The following is a 24,476-nucleotide window of genomic DNA, read 5'->3' as shown; positions in this document are numbered from 1 at the left end:
GGACAAGTGCCGACCCTTATGTATCATAAAAACAATTTCATAACTTTGTTTTGTTTGATTGAACTTGTTTTCTTCCCTTCTTGTATGCAAAAAAGTGGCTCATGTATTTTGACACTTCCATTCGTTAAGACCGTAGGGCCCGAGGTGTAAGAGCGGAACTTTGATCATGCTGGTGAGCAAAGACACCATAGCTGCCGAGGCGTAGGCTTTTTGCAGTCCGACCAGGGCTACTCAGTTGTTCGTTTCCACAAACCTTGTCGCTAGGCTTAGTGTGAGTAGGAGATCTAACACGACGACTGTTTTAGAAAAGGTGTACTTATACCTTTATCAGCCCTCAAGTGAGATCCGACCCTTTGCTGTTGCTGGGGTTGGATGTCACTAAAAATCAAGGAGAGGATAGCAAAACTCAGTAGGAGAAAGCATCTCTTGTATTCACATGTACCCCCTCCCTAGGATCTTAGCTATTGTTCTGCGACCGAGCGTTCAGTCTCCTCGCAAGTCCAACCTTCATCGAGCCCCCACACGTAGCGGGGATTTGGTCGAGGGTTGGCTCGTTTTTGTGACTATCGCCCCGTCCATAGTTTCCGCAACCGAACGGGTTGAGTTAACATCACTTGCCTCAATGGCTCGAGTGACGCGCTCAGTGAGCATGCTAACGGGCATGTTCTAATGGAATCCAGTTCCATCATTTGTGATGGGGTCGGCAAAGCCCTCATGTGGCATTCCGCTGCTCCTTAACCCGCCTTCCAATAGATTCCCCCTCAATGGGGATTCTATGGGCTCGGCTAGAGGTTAGGATGGAATGAGAAGGTTGAGATGACCTTGTCTGCTTCTAGGTAGGATAGGCAAAGGGCGCTGGGGCTCATCTGTGTTTTCCCCTGGCTTTTGTTCGACGCGAGGTGGCCTTAGGCCCTTCGCAAGCCGGCCTTTGAACCTTGGTCTCTTGATCTAGGATCGGGTGGCTCGATAGGGGTCAGCCATGTTTCATGCGTCACCCCATCCATGGTTTCCACATCTAGAGGGGCTGAGCTAACAACACTTGCCTCGATGGCTCAAGTGTCACGCTCGGTGAGCTCGCTAATGGGCATGTTCGAGTGGAATCTGGGTCTGTCATCTGCTGACGGGGTCAGCACAGCCCTCATGTGGCATTCCACTACTTCTTAACCCACCTTCTGGCAAATGCCCAAGCCATTCGATAGGCTCGGGTGGCCCGTTGGCCTCTCCTCGATGGAGATTCTATGGGCTTGGCTTGAGATTGGAATTGAACGAGAAAGGTCAAGATGTCCCTATCCGCTTCTCAACGGGGTTAGGCAAGGCCACTGGGGCTCATCTTAGTTTTTCTCCCCTGGCTCTGTTTGACACGAGGTGGCCTCGAGCTCTTCGCGGGCCGGCCTTCAAACCTCGGTCAGTCGCCGCTCATATCAAATGAGATGACTACCGCTTCGTGATGCGACATGAAGCATTGTGATGCAGCAATTGCATATGCAATGCTTGGATGTATGAGATGAATGTATGAATGAAAACGGATGAATGAATGATCATATAAAGAAAAAGCGGGGGTTGGTAATGTTACCTCGGTGGCATGAGTGATGGGTTCTGGGAGCTCTTACCAGATATGTTCGTGCGAGGTCTAGGTCCGACGTTCATGACGGGGCCGGTGTAGCTTGTACGAGCATCCCAGTCTTTTGTATTTGTCTCATGGCAGTGGTTTGAGCCATTCGATTGACTTGGGTGACCTGACAGCCTCTCCTCAATGGAGATTCCATGGGTAGGCCCCTCCAAACCCTTCCCAAGAAGGTGGAGGTTAAGGTTTGGAGTGTGGAGACAAAGACTCTCATCACTCTAGTGAGCCAAAACACCGTAGCCCCTGGGGTGTAGGGTCCTAGCGGTCCGACCAGGTTTACTCAAAGTTTGCCCCCGCACACCGCGCCTCCAGTTTTTAAATGCAAGGAGGGGTCGAGCAAAGAGAATGTCTAGCGAATAGACACTCCCGCCAGCCCCCGAGTGATGTCTGACCCCCTGCCGTTGCTACGGTCGAAGGCTCTATATCGAAATTAATACGTAAAATAAGTAAGTAAGGGTGCTTGTCTCTCGGTGGTGGTTTTGAGCTGTTCGATTGACCTGGGCACCGGTTTTACCTCAATGGTAAGAGTAATGGGTCCAGAAAACCTCCACCGGATATGAGCGTGATCCTGTTTGCTCCTTACCCATTTCTCGTTAGTGGCCAAGTCGTCCGATCAACTCGTCTTTACCTGTTGAGATAAGTTTTTTGTAGCTACTCGATGTCCCAGGCATGGGTGAAGATTTCACCGTTAATGGTCTTGAGCTTGTAGGCACTTGGACAGAGTACCTCTACAACTATGTATGGTCCCTCCCACGGCGGGAAGAGCTTGTGACGGTCATTGTTGCTCTATACGAGGTGGAGGACTAGGTCTTCGACGTTGAAGGCTCGACCCCGCACTTGTTGGTTGTGGTACCATCGCAATGCCTGTTGGTACTTGGCCAAGAGGAGGAGGGCAACATCACACGCTTTGTCCAGCTGGTCCATGGCGTCCTCGCAAGATGCCTTGGCTCCCTGTTCGCCGTACGCCCTGATCCTTGGCGCTCCATAGTCGAGGTCAGTTGGGACAATGGCTTCAGAAATGTAGACCATGAAGAAGGGTGTGTAGCCGGTGGCTCAACTAGGGTTGTCCTCAGGCTCTAGAGTACTGAAGGAAGCTTGGTGACCTAGCGTGCACCAAACTTGTTCAACTTGTTGAAGATCCTAGGCTTGAGGCCTTGTAGGACCTTGTCGTTTGCATGCTCGACCTACCCGTTCATTTGGGGGTGCACGACGGTGGCCTAATCGACCTGGATGTGGTATTCATCATAGAACTGAAGTAACTTCTTTCTGGTGAACTGCGTGCCATTGTCCGTGATGATGGAATTTGGAACTCCAAAGCGATGGATGATGTCGAGGAAGAACACAGCTTGCTCGGACTTGATCATAGAGATCGGCCGAGCTTCTATCCACTTTGTAAACTTGTCTGTGGTGATAAGCAAGTGGGTGTAGCCTCTAGGCACCCTCTTGAGAGGTCCAACTAGATCGAGCCCCCAGACCACGAATGGCCACATGATAGGGATCATCTGGAGTGCTTGGCCCAGTAGGTGAATCTGTCGAGCGTAGTACTAACACCCTTCGTAGGTGTGCATGATCTGCTCGGTGTCGGCTACAATGGTGGGCCAGTAGAAGCCCTGTCAGAACGCATTTCCGACCAGGGTTCTAGGTGCGGCATGGTGACCATAGACCCCACTGTGGATATCACTCAGCAAATGCTTCCCCTGTTCGATGGGGATGCAGCGCTGCAGGATCCTAGTGTGGCTTCGCTTGTAGAGTTCGCCCTCCATAAGAACAAAGGACTTGGTGCGATGTGCGAGCCATCAAGCCTCCATCTTGTCCATTGGTAGTGCATCACGGAGGAGGTAGTTGAGGTAGAGCATCCTCTAGTTGACCAGAGGGTTGGGTTCTATCGCTGGGTCCTCTTTGAGCTCCATGACTTCGAAGTCGGATGGAGCCAACCGTTGGTCATCCCCTGGGCCTAGATTGGACGGACCATCACCACCTTGTTCTGACCCCTCGTAGCGAACCGAGGGCTTATGCTGGTCGCTAGTGAAGATGCCCATTGGCACCAGCTCTCGACCGGAAGCTGCTTTCGTAAGCATGTCGGCTGCCTCGTTGAGGTGCCTCAGGATGTGATTGAGCTCGAGGCCGTCGAACTTGTCCTCCATTTGATGGACTTCTCGATAGTATGCGGCCATCCTAGCATCATGGCAGCCTGACTCCTTCATGACTTGTCGATGACCTACTAGGAATTTCCTTGAACATCGAGGCGTCGGATGCCCAACTCGATGGCAATGCGTAAGCTGTTGATGAGTGCCTTATATTCAGCCACATTGTTGGAGGAGGGGAAATGGAGATGGACCATATACCTCATGCATACCCTAAGGGGAGACATGAAGACTAGCCCTATGATGACGCCCTTCTTCATCAGCGACCTGTCAATGTACATCGTCCAGTACTCTTGATCGACGACTGCTAGTGGCATTTGGACCTCGTCCATTCCATGATGAAATCAGCCAACACCTAGGACTTGATGGCCATCCGAGAGGCATATGCAATGCCCTGGCCCATTAGCTCGAGTGCCCATTTCGTGGTTCTTCCCGTGGCATCCTAGTTTTGGATGCCCTCACCGAGGGGGAAGGATGTTACGACTATCACTGGATATGACTCGAAGTAGTGGCGTAGCTTCCTCGTGGTGATGAGGATGGCGTATAGAAGCTTCTGGATCTAGGGCTAGCGGGTCTTTGAGTCAGATAAGACCTCGCTGATGAAGTACAAAGGGCGCTGTACTTTGAGGGCGTGCCCCTCTTCTTCCCGCTCCACTACCAGGACGGCACTGACAACTTGTGTGGTGGCCATAATGTAGAGCAGAAGGGGTTCTCCATCGGTAGGAGGAACCAGGATCGGGGCCTTCATCAGAAGCAGCTTGACCATGGCAAGTGCCTCCTAGGCCTCAGATGTCCATTCAAAGTGGTCGGCCTTCTTTAGAAGTCGATAAAGGGGGAGACCGAGTTCGCCGAGGCATGAGATGAAGCGGCTGAGCGTGGCGAGGCACCCTATAACTCGTTGTACTCCCTTCATGTTCTGAATCGGGCCCATCCTTGCAATGGCTGAAATCTTCTCTAGGTTGGCTTCGATGCCACGCTCAGAGATAATGAAACCAAACAGCATGCCCCTCGGGGCTCCAAAAATGCATTTCTTGGGATTGAGTTTGATGTCGTTCGCTCAGAGTTTTGCAAAGGTCTGCTCAAGATCGGCTATGAGGTGGTCAGCCCATTTGGACTTGACCACAATGTCATAAACATAGGCCTCAATGGTCTGCTCGATGAGGTCCCCGAAACACTTGAGCATACAACACTAGTATGTAGCCCTAGCATTCTTCAAACCAAATGGCATAGTGACATAGCAGAACGATCCGAAGGGGGTGATGAAAGATGTCGTGAGCTGGTCGGACTCTTTCATCACGATTTGATGGTATTCGGAGTACGCATCAAGGAAGCAAAGGGTTTTGCACCCTGAGGTAGAGTCAACTATTTGGTCTATGCGCGGCAAAGGAAACTGATCCTTTCGGCATGCTTTGTTTAGACCTATGTAGACAACACACATCCTCCATTTCCCACTCTTCTTTCATACAAGAATAGGATTAGTTAACCACTCTAGGTGGTACACTTCCTTGATGAATCCGGCCACCAAAAGCTTTGCGATCTCCTCGCCGATGGTCTTGCATTTCCCCTTATCGAAGCGACGCAGGCATTGTTTCACTGGCTTGGAGTCTGGGCCAATCTTCAAGGCATGCTCGGTGACTTCCCTCGGAATGCCTGGCATGTCTGAGGGTTTCCACGCAAAGATGTCTCTATTGGAACAAAGGAAGCCGACGAGCGTGCTTTCCTATTCGGAGGAAAGTGTGGCACCAATGCGCACTGTTTTGCCCTCGGTCCTCCTAGGGTCTACGAGGACCTCCTTGGAGCCCTCCACTAGCTCAAAGGACCTAGTCAACCACTTGGGGTCGGGTGCTTCTTCGGCGACCTCCTTCCTAAGGGCTGCGAGCTTTGCGGAGGCGACGATTGGTGCGGCGTGATCGCAGCACTCGACTTCGCACTGGTAGACGCGCTGAAAGGAGGTGCCGACGGTGATGACCCCATTTGGGCCCGGCATCTTTAGTTTAAGGTAGGTGTAGTTGGGGACGGCCAACAACTTCATGTAGCATGGTAGTCCTAGGATGGCGTGGTATGTTTCATGGAACCCAACCACTTTGAAGGTGAGGGTCTCTGTCCTATAGTTGGATGGACCCCCAAAGGTGATAGGCAGATTGACCTGCCCAAGTGGTAAGGCCTGCTTTCCAGGCATGACACCATGGAAAGGTGCTCCGGTTGGCCAGACGCGCACTCGGTCGATGCCCATGGTGTCGAGCATCTTGGTGTACATGATGTTGAGGCCACTATCCCCATCCATCAGTACCTTGGTGAGCCACTTCGTTCCAACGATCGGGTTGACCATGCATAGATATCTCCTCGGTTGCGGGATGCTCTCCGGGTGGTCGGTTCGGTCGAAGGTTAAGGCAGACTCTGACCACTGGAGGAAGGCAGGCATGGTCGGTTCGGTCATATAGACCTCGCGATGTGTGACCTTTCTGGCAGTGCATGGAGTCATAGGCCACCGACCCTCCGAAGATCATGAGGCAGCCATTTGGCGTCGAAAAGCCATCGTCTCTCCCCTCAGCGGCGACCATGATTGGGTCAGGGTCTTTCCTGTGCTCCCCTTTATTTGAGCCTTCGGATAAGAACTGCTTCATGAGGCCATAGTCCTTGTATAGATGCTTAATGGGAAAGGCATGGTTCGAGCACGGTCCCTCGAGCAGTTTCTCGAAGTGGTTCAGAGTGCCCTCCGCGGGCTTCCGACCACCCCTATGGTCTGCGACGGCCACAAGCGAGCCCTCGTGCCATTGATTTTTCTTCTTCTTAGCAGGATGATTGGAGGCACCTTCATCGGCATATTCATCCCGCCCCCGCCTTGCCTTTGAGGCGGTCAAAGATCGCTCCGACCGCTTCTTCACTCGAGGCATGGCTGGTGGCTATGTCGAGGAGTTCCTTGGTGGTTCATGGGCCCTTGCATCCTAGTTTGTGAACCAGGGACTCACAGGTGGTCTCGAACAGGAAAGCTCCTATAACATCGGCATTAGTGATGTTAGGTAGCTCATTGCACTACCGAGAGAAATGTTGGATGTACCCACGGAGGGTTTCACTGGCCTTCTGTCTGTAGTTCTTTAGGTCCCACGAGTTCCTAGGGCACTTTTATGTGCCCTGGAAGTTCCCCACAAAGATCTCCTTCAGGTTTACCCAACTCTAGATTCTATTGGACGGCAGGTGTTCCAACCATGTTCGTGCCGAATCGGCTAGGAACAATGGAAGGTTGTGGATAATGAAATCATTATTATCCACACCACCGGCTTGGTAGGCAAGCCAATAATCCTTGAGCCATAGTCCAAGGTTTGTCTCCCTAGAGTAATTCGAGATGTTGGTTGGTGGTCGGTACCTTGGCGGGAAGGCAGCGTTGTGGATGTGTCGACCGAAGGCCTGAGGCCCCGGCAGGTCGGGGCTTGGGCTTCGATCCTCGCCGCTGTCATAGCGTCCACCACGGCGAGGGTGATAGCCGCAACTAGCTCCCTCTCCTAGGTCATCATGGGTACGCATGCGAGCGTCGAGGGTGTCGCGTGTGTCACGGTTGCGGCCGAGATGCTGATGCACCGGGACCACGGTGCGCTGCCTGCCGCCTTGCGGCGCCTGGTGGACTGACACGTCCCTGTCATGGCGCTCGAAGAGCGTGCGTTGGCTGGCATCGAGGTCGCATCACTAAGACAATGAGCTCTTGGCCTGCTGCGCCGCCGTAAGCTCGAGCAGCGTGCGAATCTGGTGGTGGGCCCGATGATCCTCGGGCGTCGCAACCTCTGGAAGACCATGGAGCAAGGCCATCACGGCAATGATGTTCTGGCTTGCCTGGATGAAGCGAGGGAGGGTTTCATCATCCGTGATGATCCTTCGATTCATGTCTCGGGCCATGGCGCGTGCGCGCTCACCATCTCCATGGCGCTCGATCTCCCGATCGAGCTCCATGCGCTCCTGCTCGAGCTAGAATCATGCTTTCTCGAGCTCTTAGTGTTGGGCTTTCAGCTGCTGCACCCGCATGCGTGGTGGGGCTGCTGTCTCCCTATCGGCCTCATTGTCGAGGTCGTTTGTTGGGGTAGCCTCCTCCTCATGGATGCTTTCGACGTGTCCCTCGAGGGTACCCGTCATGAAGCATTTGCGAGAGGGGTGATGACTCCCCCTGCTAGAGTCAGAGCCAGAGGGCGACTCTGGCTCCTCTTTGAGGAGGTCGTGGAAAGATTCCGCGATGTGTTCGATCACCCCCCATGAATTTGTCATTCGTGGGAGGTGGAATCATGCATTGTGCCACAAGGTGGCTAACGGTCTCCGCGGTGTTGCAGAGACCGAACGTAAGCACTGTCGGGGTGCTCTGGATGAGGTGTTTCAGAGAGAGGGGTTCCCCTCTGGTGAGCCATGCCATGTCATTGGCGTAAGAGAAGGTGAGGTGACGCAGGTCCTCCTGGGACGGCTGGGGTCCCAAGGAGATGCCGAGCTGGCACTCAAGCCTCCCATAGTCGAGGAGCTGGTTGTTTCTAGGGGTGCGGGCCCTTGGTGCATGTAGCTGTAGCTCCTCAACCACCTTGTTGACTATATCAAGGCTGATGGAGGGGAGAGGTTGGACGGCAGCGTGAGCCAATGCCAACTCTCCTCCCACCGTGATGATGAAGTCCAAGTCCCTGAAGCGCACGTGTGCACCTAGGACCTAGCTGATGCCATGACTAGCCATCCATGGCCTGATGTTAATGTTGGGATGCACAAAGCCCCCTACCTAGCGCGCCAACTGTTGGTGTTTCGAGTAAACACCAACGAGTAAATTTGTGTTATTGCGCATCTGGCCCGGATGGTGTGCTAAAAAGACATAAGGTTTATACTGGTTCGGGTAGAATGTCCCTATGTCTAATTCGCGGCTGCTGCTCGTGTTATTAGCACTGAAAAGTTGGTAGTAGGGTTTACAAACGGGCGAGAGAGGGACAGGTCCTAAGTCTCTGATGGAAAGGTCAAATGGGTGCTAAGAGCTTGGTTGCTGCTCAGCTATGTGTGATGTGATGCGTGATGTGTTGAATCGATCCCCTTAGTGGGGTGCCATGCTCTCCCTTTTATAGGCCAAGGGAGAGTATGGATTACATATGGGAGAAAAGAGGAAAACGAGAGGCAAAGGAAGTCCTTCACGGATACCGGGTCTTCCTTTTCCTCTGTGCGGGCCCCCCTGACATGGCAGGCGGTAATGGGGACAGCCCCACACCGGGCGCATGTCTGCTGACCCTGACAAGGCCACGCTGAGTGTCTACCCACTGATGATGCCATGTCCTGGCATTGTCAGCCAGTTGTCATGTCCCATCCCACCCCGGTGGGCGGCGCGGCGGACCAAGGTGCTAATCCACAACCATACAGGGAGCAGACAGCGCAGTGACTGCACGTCCGTTACTGTAGGTGATGCGAGTTTCCTCCTAGACCGTAGTGGTTGTCGTGAGCTAACATCAGGATCCGTGCCTGAGGGCAAATGGCGGCGCCCACAACACTATGAGGCAAATGTCGGCGCCTACAACACTGTTTTGGGCTCTGACATGCCTAGAAGGTCGCAAAGCGCCCTTCTTGTCATATCCTGATGGTACTTTCCTGCAGGCGTGCAGGGTACGGTCCTCGGTATTGCGGTTGACTTGAGTGTCTTGCCTTATCTGCTCCGCATGATTCCTGGGTCGGTATCGTGGTAATGTCGTCATAGGCGTCGGGCGAGGTGGAGCTAGTCCTCGAACGTCGAGCGAGGCGGAGCCAGCCCTCAGATGTCGAGCAAGGCGGAGCCAGCCCTCTGACATCGGGCGAGGCGGAGCAAGCCCTCGGGGGTCGAGCGAGACGGAGTCTACCCTTAGACGTCGGGCGAGGCGGAGCCAGCCCTCGGGGGTTGGGCGAGATGGAGTCTGCCCTCAGACGTCAGCGAGACAGAGCTCGGCAAGTGGTGTAGTCGCGCTCTTGGTCGCGCGGATAAATCAATGTTGATGGTCATTAGCTCCTCCTCTTCGGGTACCCTAATATTGGTCCCTGACAGTTGTTTTCTTCCATTCCTATATTTTTTATTCCTTCGTTCCAAAGGAGCCTTAAGTGTTGAAATGTTTAGTAGGTGATGGTGACCCCTTCCAATATATTGACATTTTCTGTTAGACGCTCTACTTGACCTTTTCTACACCAACATGGGAAATGATTTAATTGGCTAAGTGTTGGTATAATCTGATGTTCACAAGAGAACCGAAAGGTTTTTGAAGCCTTGTCAAATGTTCTTACATCAATGATATGTAGTGAAGATATATGCAACGTCCATAGAACCGCATGCATTTGCAATTGTATTTTTCTTAGGGGCTCTTTGGCCAGGCTCTTTAGAGTATATTCTTCATGAGAAACTGAGAATCACTACTCAACCAAACAGTAAAATTCTGCCTAGATTCTGGTGGGGAGCAGACAAGAATCACTTCTCCATTAATTTACACTAGGAGATGTGGGCTAAAAAAAATGCTCGTCACTATTTCCTGTTGAATCCCTACAAGAATTACTCTAAAATCAATTCTCATACGCTCTGTACCCATCAAAATCAATTAGAATCACTCGATCAGAGACACAAGGAGCTGGAGCTAAGAATTAGGAGCATAGCTCTATCAAACAGGCCCTTAACTATCTCAATTATACTTGTTATGAATTGTTGAGGCCATAAATGCAGTGCGGTTATGATTCTTCACAGAATAAATTTGTATTGAGTCAAAAAAACCAGAGAAAAAAATTGTCATTGTGTAAAGATCATGGTAGTTGTCCCGGTACCAGACCAGCTGGTATGGAGATCAGAATTTATTCAGCGGAAAATCACGCTGCCGTGTTTTCATACAAGGTGCCCCCATGTTTGGAATGCGGGATTTTCTCCGTTCCTGCGTTTTTCCTATAAAATTGAACTGATTCCTGTGAAATTCCTGTGTGATTCCTGTAAAATTCCTGCGTTCCAAGCAGGCCCTGAGTAATAAGTTGTCCCATTTTGTAGGATTCCCTGATGCTTGTACGTTGTACTGTATCATTCAGTCTCTTGTGTCATGTCTGCATGTAAATTACGACGATTACTCGTGTTCTTCATTCTGACAGAGATCTTGCTTTGTAGTTTTCTGTATATATCTGCACTTGATACTCCGTAACACGGCATGGCCTCATCCAGCCATCTCTCATGGAATCATGGTTGGTGGCATGGTCTGTGTTGATACCTTTTACCTGGTGCTTTCAGATGTTAGTATATTGTTGTCAATGCGAATGCTTCTCTCGATCGCCTCTTCGAAGTGCTTGACCATTCATCCCGGAACCATCAGCAGCGTTCAGGGCTGTAGTTTGGATAAATTAATGATTCGTTTCAGAATCCAGAAACATCCTTTTTTTATTCAAGAAAGCTGGAAAGGGAAATGTGCCTCTTCCAGTTTACATTGTCGGAAGAAATATAATAACAGAGGTTGAAACCATCTGAAGCGTGCGGATGCACACTCAAAACACACTCACCTCCATGGCCAGCAGGTTCCATGTCACACGCGCATCGATCTCTCTCTGTTATTTTCAAAATCTAATAAGCGACCCGTCGCGCTGGGGCGCGACCACGCGACGCGCTGGCCCACGCACCCGCCCGCCCGCACCCGTGCCCGCGCCAGAGATGGAAGAGGAGGAGCTCATGCTAGGGAGGAAGAAGGAGGTCGCTGCCGTTGGAGACGAGCACCACGCCAGTGTTAGGGTTCCGGCAGGGTTCGAGAAACTCAACCCTGGAAGCTCTAGAATGAGGTTCTGGGGGAGGCGGCCGCGACACGGCGGTGGTGGCGGGTTGAAGGGCGGTGAGCGAGGCGGCGGGGGCGTCGCCGCGTGGGCGGCGATGGGCAACCGGTTGGGCGGGGTTGGTGGTGCGGGAGTCGTTGCGGTACTCGCCGGCGTGGTGCAATGGTTAGCGGGGGTGGGTTGTGGGTGCTGCGGCGACGCGGCTCACTCGCTGCCGACTGCCCAGGGGGTGGGGAGGACTGATGCCGGCGAGCTCCTCCGTGAGTTTAGGGGAGGGCGGGGCCCGCTGGCGGCGAGGAAGCCATGGCTGGGGGTGGCGGCGGAGGGAGGGAGCGCGTCACGGGGAGGAATCAGGGGCGTCGCAGGATAACTCGGTCCCTGTTATTATCAAGCAAAACGTAACAAAAGTACAGAGAATTAAACTCCAACGGAGGAGATCGGCTCCCGCATGCGATCACCAAGCAAGAAAACGTTTCCCACATTGACTAGCCAGCCAGACGTGTCTCCAGCCGATCGATCCAGCAGAAAGCCAGCAGGCCAGCGACGATTCTGCCGGGACGAGGTCAATGCAAACGGCAAGAAGGAAGACACGGAGACGGAGAGACGACTGGGTTTTGGTAGGTAGGACTAGGATCGCAGCAGGCATATGCACACCACGCCACGCCAAGCCACGTCCCGTCTATAAAAGACCATTGCTGGGCTGCCACTATTTTGCAGCTTCTTCCCTCCCTTCCGCAGTTGGGCTCTCCTCCTTTTTTAGATAGAGGATTGCCAAATTTTGGCTGCCACCAAGCTACCTTCTCTCCCCTACCTTGGGGCCTGCCGTTGCTGCCTCTTTCTCTCTCCTCTCTGCAGGGGGAAGGGGGAGAAGAGACCACCTGATCCAAGACCTCGCCGCCGACATCACCGTCGCCATCCGGCTGGTTTGGTTCCTCTCCGGGCGTGAATGGCCGTGAGTGCTGCTGCTTCTTCTCTGCTGTCTGGTTTCTCTTTGATGTATAGATAACATAACCATGTTTTTGCTCAACTATGAAGAATCTTTGTGTTCTTTCGTGTGCCGTATTAATTATACATCCCACCTTAATTATTTGGGCGTTTTTAGTATGAACATGCATCTCTATGCATACGCAAAAAATATTTAGTTTTAGATCTAATATATATAATATAACGTTTCATTCGTTCATGGTGCGCCTCTGATCTCACCTTAGTTTGGAATAATTTAAAATGATTACAGTTTCTTGGCATACACCAGGGTTGCCAGCCTCAGCCTGAACCATTTGCAGCTTTAAGTTAGCCATGAAGTGATGCTAGAATCATGCATGATTCATGGATAACAACATTATGCTGCAAATTATCTATCCGTTTCGATAAAATAGCATCGAAATGAATCCACCGGCGCGTTGTAAGTAGATTCATGGATGATGCACATACAACTCATGTCTAGCTAGATTCATTTCACGTAAACTCGTAATTGTATGTTCATCCTTCTTGAGATGAACAAGATGAGATGAGCGGCTGTTCAAATGTATGTTTTGCCTTCTGGTTGAAGGTTTGTACACGTTCTATGGATAGGGAGTCTACTCTTATAATAAAACTATATATACACCCTTGATTGAACACTTCTTTCTTCTTAGCATTGTTTAGAAACTCAATCACTTTTGTAAAGCATATAATCCCACGGTTCCGTTTCCTACTGGGAGGCACGTTGTTTTCACTTACAGCGCTGGTCAAACGAATAGCCAACCACAGCTGTAAATCTGAATATTAACAAGGAAGGGTTGACCCGGATACAATATTCATGACCTCTTTTATTTGCTGTAAATCTGAACATTAGCAGGGAAGGATTGACTGACATCGTTTGGTGTCAATTGCATCTTCACATAATTAAGTTGCCATTTGCATCATATATTCAACAATCACCATTGCTTGCATTGGCACCTGAAAACATGGATTGTTCATTCCTGGACGTACTTGCATGCAGAAACGACCCACGGTGCCAAAGTTCGGCACCTGGGACAGCGACGACGTCGGGTACACGGTCTACTTCGACAAGGTGCGCGAGAACAAGGGCGCCACGGCGCCGCCGCTGCACCGGCCACACAACCCCAACGACCCCGAGGAGGGACCCATGATGAGGGTCCCTCCGCCGTCGTCCTCGAGGCCGGCGACCGCGGGAGGCCACCGCGACCGCGCGCGCGAGCCGCCGCCGAGACGGCACCACGGGCAGAGCCACCGGCGAACGGAGAGCAGCAGCAGCGCGGCGTCCGACCCGGGCGGCACCTGGGGCGCCGCCCACCAGAGCAAGTTCGCGCCGCCGCCGCAGTACTACCAACGCGCGAGCCCGCAGCCGCAGCCGCAGCAGCCCCATCACCATGGCGGCCACCACTATCACCACGTTGGCCACCAGCAGCAGCACCAGCCCCCGTCAGCGCACGGCCACCGAGCCCCGCACGCGCACAGGGAGCACCGCACGGCGCCGGGTCCCCGGGCGCGGTCCGCCTCGCCGCAGAGCAACGCCCCAGTGAGTCTTAAACCGATCAACTTATTCGTCCGCGCGTTGCAGGCGGGCGTGATTGTTTTGTTGACGGTGTCTGTCTGCGCGTGTGACAGAATCGTCAGCGACCGTCGGCCGTGCCCAAGTTCGGAGTGTGGGACGAGCAGACCGCCGCGTCGGCCGCGCAGGGGTTCACGGTGCAGTTCGAGAACGTGAAGCGGCACCGGGAGGTGGCCAGGTCCGTGGTGCCGGCTGTGCCGCGCGTGCCGTCGCCGCCGGAGGGCGCCGCGTTGAGGCGCCACCATCAAAAGACCCCTTTCGTGTCCAAGGTACGTACACGGTGATCACTAACAACATGCACTACTTTGTTTGGCACACCTCTATCAGAGAGTACCGTCGATCAGGTGGTATGGTATGGCATTTCATTGATCAATGCTACACTCCATTGTGCTGTGATGCGCAGATGTTTGGATGTTTCCTTCCCACCACTGCCAAAGGCTGAGAACGATGCATATATATCTTCACACATCTTGCTCCCCGTGACCTGTTTTATCAAGCTACGAGCGTTCATTATTTCATTCAGTAGCTTGGTACGTGAGAGAAGGTGAAAGAGAAGGGTGATCGAGCGGGAGATTTCATTACTACTATGCACATATTTTGATCGGTTTATGCACATGTAATGACCTACAATTATGCACATATCATAACTTATGTGTGATCCTGCATTTGAGAAACAATATTGCTATATAGATGGGTTACTTGAGAGGGGGTAAGAGATACTCACGGCGGTATTATCACTACCAGATTCAGCTTCTTTGCCGAGTACCTCAGGCACTCGGCAAAGGGCGCTCGGTAAACAATTTATCGGCAAAGACCTCTTTGCCGAATGCACTTTATCGGGCACTCAGCAAAGCCTTTGCCGAGTGCTAATCTGATACTCGGCAAAGAAAAGTCACCGTGACAGCGAGCGCCACCGTGACGGTGGCTTTGCCGAGTGTCAAGGTCAAGCACTCGGCAAAGGTCGCCACTTTGCCGAGCGCCATTGACTTAGACACTCGGCAAAGGTGGCCACTATGCCGAGTGCCACCGGCAAGACACTCGGCAAAGGTAGCCTATTTGCCGAGTGTCCTGTCAAGACACTCGGCAAATAGGCGACCTTTGCCGAGTGCTTGGCCTGTGGTACTCGGCAAATCTGTGATGTTTGCCGAGTGCAATGGCCTTTGCACTCGGCAAAGCATATATGTTCCCAGGTAGTCACTTTGCCGAGTGTCATGGCCATTGCACTCGGCAAAGTGACTGAAAACAACATTTTTTATTTATTTTTTACATCCCATCCAAACAAACAGAAGATATATATAACAAACATCATCAACATCACATATATATCATCAACAGCACATATATATCACCAACACCACATATATATCACAAACGTCACATATATATCACAAACGTCATATGTCTCACAATATATCACAAATAAGTTCACAAGTAATCCAAGTGCTCTATCATCTACCACCACAATTGCAAATAGAAGTACCATTAACAACCACAAGTATCATCACCAAGATGGCCAATGAGACTAATTTGGTGAAGAATTCGCTGAAGCATGAGGATCGTTCGATGCCGTCAATTGATTCTACACAAAGAAGAAGAGATTGCATGTATGAGACAAGATAAATATATACCATACATGAATAAAACTTTCATACTCCACTAGGTTTGACCGTAAACATGAACATACAAACTAAAACATTTATACTCATAGGAGTAGAATAGTGAGGAGGTAGAGGTGGAGGTGGAGCGAATAGCGAAGGTGGCGGAACTACACCCATAGCGGCGCCAAGACTTTGCATGTACTGAAGAATCTCCGCCATCCTCCGCTGCTTGGCCTCACCTTCTCCATCTTCGCCTGCATCTGCTCCCGTATCCTCCTCTCTTGTCCCGTATTATAAATCAAAAGATTCAGGTTTTGAAATTTCAGGTTAGTAAACTTTAAATGGTGGTGCCCTGCACCAATTCTGCTTCTAATCTTTTACTAATTTTGTAAACGGATAACTGCACTTAACTGCTTATGCTAATAACACTCTAACTAATTTGGGGATCCATAATTCTATATATATATATATACAGGCGTGATGACAATTCTTGTGTTGCATCCTTGTAAATTGTAATTGTCGGCTGCTATAATTTTTTCACAGCACCTGTACATGTGCAATTTTGGAGCACATGAATATGGTCTGGAACTATTGAACCAAGAAAATGCCTTTTCTACTACGAAAATAAAACTGCTCGTGTTTATAGATGGGGGGGTGAGAGCTAAGATGTTGATTTGCACCTAACTGTTTGGAACTTCATTCTTTAGTTCGTGTGCATTTTCAGTGAAAAGCATAAGAGCCCACAAGGTACACTCAACTCGCACAAACACAAGACAGGAGAAGGATGCTAGACTTGTATTTAATATGGGGGGAAGAATACAAAGAAATAGCACAAATAACAGATTAGATTTTATACAGCAACACATATGAATTAGTCAGTCAACTGTTTCAATTAATGAACTATATATGCTAGCAACTCAAGTGCAGGAAAGGGACTTTTGAGACTCATTCCGTGCACAAGAGGCACTGCTTATAGGAAACATTTGAAAAATAAAGTAACTATCTTGTGCGGTTATGCCTTCAGGGAACATTAAGTAGATATATTCATAGTACTCTAAGTAACAAACCAAGCTGGAGGCCATTACATAATCTAAGTAATAAACCAAGCGAAAGGCCATTACAGGGAACTCAAGCAGTAGTCCCATCACATGTGCATACTAAAGTTAGAACCAATTACCTTGCAGATACAAGTTTAATGGCGGCAGTGTGTTAGGACAACATTTGATTAATGAAGAGGCACTAGCAGCAGCGGACTCGCTTTCACAACTAGTAAGCATGGCCTCCTCCATTACTCACTGCTTTTCTCTATAATCAAACAACACACAAAATCAATCGCATTGGAACACAGTAGTAGGTTGCAGCATGAACAGAGGTGGTGACAATTAGTTAATTAGTTGGTGAAACTCGAGAAAATTATTGAATCAAACTTAGAGTTATAATCTAGTTTAATAACTCTCAGCACTATATCAATTTGATTGGTGAAATTAAAATTTTTGCCAATGTCCAGTACCGTTGTTACCAATAGCTACTAGCCATTGTACAGTACCACTGAATAACATATATATACAAACTGAATATCAGTATAAACAAGCATCAATTCATGGAAAAACAGAGAAGATAAACAAGCATGAGTTCACAGAAGGTCAAAGTGAAAGAACCTGATGATTTCGTTGTAACTCTTTATGTGGGAAAAATAATGAGATCTCATCTAATACTATTAGAAACTTCATTGAGGAAAGCACTTCAAAGTGTTGCATGACTGCCGACATGCACAAGATTATATCCAACCACATATATATAACAATGTCACAACCACTCCTACGACTACCACCACTGCTACTCTACCACTACTACTACTACCACAACTACTAGTAATACTACGACGACGATGACAGTAGGGCATACCTAGTGGGCAATGTAGGGCGGTGGTGGTGAAGGGGCCAAGACGCCGGTGGACAAGGCGACGGCTGAGGAATCGCCGGGAACATGGCAACGGCGGCCGGGGCGCCTCCTCCTCCTCCTTCCTCCATCCTCCTTCCTCCTCCTCCTTCTCTTCCTCCTTCTTCCTCCTCTCCTCCTCTCCTCCTCCTCCTCCGACGGCGGCGGCGCTGGCGCGGTCAGCTGCCTGCATGCGTGTGTGCGGTGTGTGTGGGCCCTGCTGGGCCGACGGGGTTAAATCCCCCTTTGCCGAGTGCCCCCGATCTGGCACTCGATAAAGTATTTTTTAAATTTTTTTAATTCTCTACCGAGTGCCACCAGGCCTGGCACTCGGCAAATAGGGTTTTTTTTTAAAAAAAAATCTTTGCCGAGTGCCCCCGATCTGGCACTCAGCAAAGTATTTTTTTAATTTTTTTTAAATTCTTTGCCGAGTGACACCTGGCCTGTCACTCGGCAAAGAGGGTTTTTTTTAATTTTTTTAAAAATTCTTTGCCGAGTACCAGCCGTCCTGGCACTCGGCAAAGGGGCTCCTTTATCGAGCGCCAAACGCAGACACTCGGCAAACTGTTTTTATTTTTTTTTCTTTCTGCCCCCAAACTTTTTCTGTAGTCCTCATACAATACCTGGTACTCCATGTTCCAATGTGACATATTTCTCAGACTTTTTCTATATTTCTTTAATTTATTTCATTTAATTGAATTTTCTTGGATAATTCAAATTATAATCGCTAGTCATTCGAATAATGAAAAAATGAATGGGAAAATGATATTCATGTTATTTAGTATAATGTGAGGCTGTATCCAGGAACAGACCACCAATTTCGAACATCTTATTCACGAAACATGACCACGAACTTGCGGTCGAGTTGTTTTTAAATTCTATAAAAAGCAAACGAAGACCGAAAATCTTGAAACTTGTCGAGATGTCATGATATCATATGTGGAGACTATGATAAAAAAATTGAGGTGGCTTCGCGCAAGTTTGTCACGTACGATGCTTACCACCTCGTCGCCCTCTTCACGAAATCATGAAACTTCTTTGGAGATTCTTCGGTTTGCAAGCATCGTACATGACAACTTGCGCGAAACCTTCTCAAATTTTTATCATAGCCTCCACATATGATATCATGACATCTTGACAAGTTTCATGATTTTTGGACTTCATTTGCTTTTTGTAGAATTTAAAAACAACTTGACCACAAGTTCGTGGTCATGTTTCGTGAACAAGATGTTCGAAATTGATGATCTGTTGCTATATACGGCCTCACATTATACTAAATAACATGGATATCATTTTTCCATTTATTTTTTTCATTATTCTAATGATTAGCCATTATAATTTGAATTATCCAAGAAAATTCAATTAAATAAAATAAATTAAAGAAATATAGAAAAAGTCCGAGAAATGTGCCACATTTGAACATGGAGTACTAGGTATTGTATGAGGACTGCAGAAAAAGTTTGGAGGTCAAAAGTGAAAAAAAAATATGGTTTGCCGAGTGTCAGAAGAAGACACTCGGCAAAGGGTTAACGGCAGCTGCCGGCCATTAACGACGGCGGCCCTTTGTCAAGTGTTCTGGTTTGCCGAGTGCCCGACACTCGGCAAATTGTTTGTCGAGTGCTCGGCACTTGGCAAACCACCTCTTTGCCGAGTGTCAGTTGTTTGCCGAGTGCTTTCTCTCTGGCACTCGGCAAATAGTCTCTTTGCCGAGAGTTCGATAAAAAACACTCGGCAAAGTCTGGGACACTCGGCAAAGAAGCCGTCTCCGATAGTGTATTCTGCATGTTAGAAATAGATAATTAAAATACAAAATATGATCCTTTCGGAAAGGCCACTAAGGCTAAGCGAGAAAGATGCTTGAGCGATTTTTTGTCAACAATTAAAATTGTTGCAGTTCTTTTTTTTTACTTTGGTAATTTTGCTTTATGCGAATCTTATAATTTCAAACCTTGCTTATTAAAGGCAAGAGCTAAAGCTAGATCATATAAAACTGGCAACTTGAGAAAATTTTATTAATAAGTTATGAATCCATTAACCAAACATGGTATACGGTCTTAATTGGCTAATTGGCCTCTTCCACTACCGGAAACACTGACTTTGCTGTATGCCACAGGCACTCGGCAAAGACCAAAAAATAATCGGCAAAGGCTTTGCCGAGTGTAACACTCGGCAAACAGCACACGTCATCTACAGTGTCAGTAAACAGCTATTTGCTGAGTGTTTTTTATCGTACACTCGGTAAATGGTTTGCCGAGTGTCAAATTTGATACTCGGCAAAAAAAAGTAGTTTGCCGAGTGTTTTTTCAAAATACACTCGGCAAAGGATTATTGTTTGCGAGTGTTTTTGGAAATTACACTCGACAAACCTATTTTCCAAAGAAAAAATAATTTTTTTTTCTCAGCATACCATTACTGTTTGCCAAGTGTTTTTGGGAATTACACTCGGCAAACCTATTTTCCAAAAAAAAAAATTCTCAGCATTTTTCAGTTTAATAGCTGCCATACAAAACACTGTTAGTACACCATATCTACATGCACAACATGCTCATGGCAACATAATTCTCATAATAACCATATAAGATAGTTCTCATTAAGTCGCACCACATAATTATCAATGATGTCATGATACATCAGACAACCATCATTACAGTCTTCATATATAATTCAGCATAGCTAAAATTGTTCATAGACCAAGTTCCAGCCTCAACTTACATTCTATGGTTCGAAAAATAAAGGAAACCAACACAGATGCAACATTCGGGATGGCACAACCAAGAGCCAACACATAGGCTACATTCTACATGTGCCATAATGCTTACAGCTATTAACAAACAATTCTGCTACACAAAATACTTCCATACATTGCTTCCAAGTAGGTTGAACCATGAGAGGACCCATCTGTAATCCCTCTATATACAAAAAAAGATAAAATGGGCCATTCATGAGAAAGACATTTTAAGCTTTGCTGTAAACAGCCTGACTATAGTTAACAATACTACACTACTGAAAACTCGCATTCTTCTGTGTGTGCAAAAACATACAGAAAAAAGCGAATACCGTCATAAACATATTTTTCTGACGGTGTACCCTCAGAAAAATACACACGGAAATATAATAACAGAAAAATTCAATTGTTCTGTGTGTTCGCCATCAGAAATAATTTTTCTGTGGGTGTTCACGCACAGAAAAATTGTGTTTGTCCAGATTAAAACTAATTTTCCTGTGTGTTATTCCTCAGAAAAAAGAAAAACCCGCCAAAAATATTATTTTTCTGTTAGTGTTGTCCCATTAGAGTTGTAGAGGTGCACTCATAGAAAAAAAATTATATTTTTCTATCAGGTTAGATGAACGCACAGAAAAATTGTATTTTTCTGTCAGGTGTCAACAGACCACCGACAGAATAAAATACACTAACCCATGCAGCAAATTGGATACAATAATTATTTAGAAACAGTAGCAATAGCATATTAAAATATGGACTGTCCATATAGCAATTTTATCACAACATATAAAGATGAAGTCCAAATGTTGAGCACATTCATTCATAGCATCCAGGCTACATGTATATGATGTCCAAATGTTCTGGCATCAATACATTCAAAAGCATTACCATCTCATGTCAGCAGTTCATGAATTTCACTACTGATAACTATTGCACTACTATGCTGACAACTAGATCGATGTTGCTACCATTGAAAATGAGTAGCTCTTAGCTCTTTCATTAGTAGCTCAGGTTTTGCGTAGATCAAGACAAAATTCATTTTTTGACTGTTTCCCCGGAGGAAGCCGATAACTTGATCTTATAAGTACACATTCTGAGGCTACAAAAAATAAAAAAACAGTCCAATAATTCCATTCGACATAAACATTACACTTACTTGGACTTGATAATCTCCCCAGCAGATTTCTCATCAGCCCATCGAGCCATCTGATAACAGCGCTTGCCCTTGATATCCAGAGAGTATTTTAGTTAGTAATATGTTTTCTTGAATTCTGGTCTCTATGTAGCCATCATAATAAAACAAACAGACAAAACCTTCCAATGTTTTATGTTTAATAATTATGACCACAGTCACATCATTCACTTTTTTATTAGAATCATGTAGCTCTAAGGTATTAAGCAGGCCAAAAAAATCTTCGACATGTAATGTCCACACATTATCTTTCCCTCCAAAAAATCAAGAAGTGTGACACTTACTTCCTGTATAAGATAATCGACTTCTTTCTGGCTACCCTCCCTAAAAGCATCAGCAGCCTGCAATTTCAGCAGAACATAACACGAGCAATAAATAAACACAATATATTTACTAGAAACAAATTAAACAAAGGACATCATATGTGTTCTCAAAAAAATAAACATCATCTTGGAACCACCTTCTCATAGTTCTGGTATTCCTCCTCATTCACAGATGGTGCTACATATAAATCCAAACAACTCAGAATAAGTTAAACATTTCACTATGATACATAGTACAAACATAGGCTTTACATTTCTTTAGGGGATTTCATGCTAGCTGTTTTATCTCAAAAGTTATCAACATGTTGCTAAAAAAACATTTAAGCTCTTGTTCTGATTTGAGACACATGTTTTGTGGTGTAAACACAAGCAACCTTAATACACTTTGAGAAAGCATAGAACACAGATTAGAACTTAGGGCAAAACCAAAATGTCACTGCGATACAGGAGGTAGTATTTGCTAAGTTCCTCCAGACTTCAGTAGAAAAAAAGCCATCCTACATATCCCACAGTTGTAACTTGTCATTGGAAAGTATGAAATTTGTTTAGCCAAAGCCCCTGCAGATAACTAAGCGTTCAGATAACATTTTGTTAATACTCAACTGGTTAAATACGCAACAGGTAAGAAACAAACACTAACTTTACTTTTTCGTACCACACATTGCAAGTGGATGGGCATGTAAATGGATAACACATAAATTCAGTACAAAATGCAGATACAAAGAACTAAATGACTGAGAGGATACATATATTGGCTTTAATTGTGCGTTTAGAATACGTCGGCATAAAGTTTACCTGATGCACATACAAGGTTACAAGATGTGAACAACCTGAGCTACTAATTTCCAAATAAGGCAATCTAAATGAAAAAATAAACACCAAGAAAATTTCTAAACTCTACTTATCAACTACTTCACTATTAAGTATGCTACTAATCCATTCACATCAGTTTTCAAGATGCCACTAGCAGAAAGGACAATCAAGTGAACTCCAATAATAATAGTAAGACTGTATTCAGAAAACAAATGAAATGGGAATGGATTAGTCACAGTGATTCAGGAAATGGGAATTAGCATCATAGATTCCACATAAAAAATACAACCAACAAATAACTATTTAGACTTTAGAGAACTACTGCTGACTTACAAGATACTATAAAACTGGCAAAAGTTTACAGTAAAAATGAAATGTTAAAGAGAGATCAGATGGTAGTGCATGATGTGATCATCATAATGAATGCAGATATCTCCTATGTTATGATATCATCACTTCTCCCATTAAAATTCATCTTATACAACTCTAATAAACCTCAACCACAGACATGATCAAAATATCAGAGCCGAAGGGGGAGGGGAGGGCCACCACCACCACCACACCCCGCCGCCGGCCACCACCACCACCACCGCAGCCACCGACCGGATCCGGGAGAGGGAGGGCCGGATCCCGCTGGGTGAAGAAGGGGGAGGGGAGGGGCACCCGTCGGGGAAGAAGGGGGAGGGGAGGGGCACTGGCGGGGGAGAAGAAGGGGGAGGGGAGGGCCGCCGCCACCACCATGCCCCGCCGCCGGCCACCACCACCACCACCATAGCCACCGGCTGGATCCGGGAGAGGGAGGGCCGGATCCAGCCGGGTGAAGGAGGGGAGGGGCGCCGGCGGGGGAGAAGGGGGAGGGGAGGGGCACCGGCAGGGGAGAAGGGGGAGGGGAGGGCCGCCGCCAGCCACCACCACCACCACCGCAACCACTGGCCGGATCCGGGAGAGGGAGGGCCGGATCCGACCGGGTGAAGAAGGGGGAGGGGAGGGGCACCCGCCAAGGAAGAAGAAGGGGGAGGGGAGGGGCGCCGGCGGGGGAAAAGAAGGGGGAAGGGAGGGCCGTCGCCACCACCACGCCCCACCGTCGGCCACCGACCGGATCCGGGAGAGGGAGGGTCGGATCCAGCCAGGTGAAGAAAGGGGAGAGGAGGGGCACCCGCTAGGGAAGAAGGGGGAGGGGAGCGGCGCCGACAGGGGAGAAGAAGGGGGAGGGGAGGGCCTCCGCCACCACCATGCCCCGCCACCGGTCACCACCATGACCACCGTAGCCACTGGCCGAATCCGGGAGAGGGAGGGCCGGATCCGACCGGGTGAAGAAGGGGGAAGAGAGGGGCACCTGCCGGGGGAAGAAGGGGGAGGGGAGGGGCGCCGACGGGGGAGAAGAAGGGGGAGGGGCACCTACGGGGGAGGAGGGGGAAGATAGCTTATTTTGTAGTAGTGAGGAAAAGTAATAAAAACCTCCGCTCTACATCTATGACTTGCTTGTTAATACATCACTAATATATAGTTTGCCTGTTGTAGAAGTACGTTCTTTGCTGCAAAAGTCTTCTATCACCTTTGTTTTCGCACAGACACTGATAGATGCATCACTGTCGGTTCGTAAGAAAAAAGGCTATCACTGTAGGATTTTCTAACAAACCGACAGTGATAGATATTATCACTACCGGTTGGTAATAATAAGCTGGCAGTGATGTCTATCACTGTCGGTTGCATTTCACAGACCGGTAGTGATCCATAGGCTCTAGATCCGAAATTTTTATTCATCCTGGTTAACTCGTTCGTGCACACCTTTCTTCATCTCTTCTCGCTCTCT

General features: G+C 48.1%; 1 protein-coding gene, 1 long non-coding RNA gene and 1 pseudogene across 2 annotated transcripts; 1 reads left to right on the top strand and 2 right to left on the bottom strand.

The window, feature by feature from the left end:
* Positions 1-13,498: 13,498 nt before the first annotated feature.
* Positions 13,499-14,734, top strand: LOC136519754 (RPM1-interacting protein 4-like). Its single transcript, XM_066513127.1, has 3 exons — positions 13,499-14,044; positions 14,134-14,346; positions 14,481-14,734. Exons 1-3 carry the CDS (start codon positions 13,499-13,501, stop codon positions 14,517-14,519), a joined length of 798 nt encoding a protein of 265 aa, XP_066369224.1. The 3' UTR covers positions 14,520-14,734.
* Positions 14,735-20,101: 5,367 nt separating this feature from the next.
* Positions 20,102-22,734, bottom strand: LOC136522644 (uncharacterized). The gene is made up of 4 exons (XR_010775954.1): positions 21,988-22,734; positions 21,812-21,868; positions 21,492-21,559; positions 20,102-20,522 (listed from the first exon to the last, which is right to left on the bottom strand). It is a non-coding gene; the product is annotated as an uncharacterized lncRNA (long non-coding RNA).
* Positions 22,735-23,045: 311 nt separating this feature from the next.
* Positions 23,046-23,126, bottom strand: LOC136524978 (small nucleolar RNA Z195/SNORD33/SNORD32 family; annotated as a pseudogene).
* Positions 23,127-24,476: the final 1,350 nt, after the last annotated feature.

This window comes from Miscanthus floridulus, chromosome 18 (genome assembly GCF_019320115.1).
Source record: "Miscanthus floridulus cultivar M001 chromosome 18, ASM1932011v1, whole genome shotgun sequence".
NCBI lineage: Eukaryota > Viridiplantae > Streptophyta > Magnoliopsida > Poales > Poaceae > Miscanthus > Miscanthus floridulus.
The sequence above is the reverse complement of the archived record's forward strand: the minus strand, read 5'-3'. Positions and strand labels throughout refer to the sequence as shown.

Excerpts from the sequence above, each read along its gene's own strand:
- LOC136519754 (XM_066513127.1), top strand. The coding sequence starts at position 13,499 with ATGCAGAAACGACCCACGGTGCCAAAGTTCGGCACCTGGGACAGCGAC. Across the intron at positions 14,045-14,133 it reads CGCCGCAGAGCAACGCCCCA|AATCGTCAGCGACCGTCGGC; the intron begins GTGAGTCTTAAA and ends CGCGTGTGACAG. Across the intron at positions 14,347-14,480 it reads AGACCCCTTTCGTGTCCAAG|ATGTTTGGATGTTTCCTTCC; the intron begins GTACGTACACGG and ends TGTGATGCGCAG.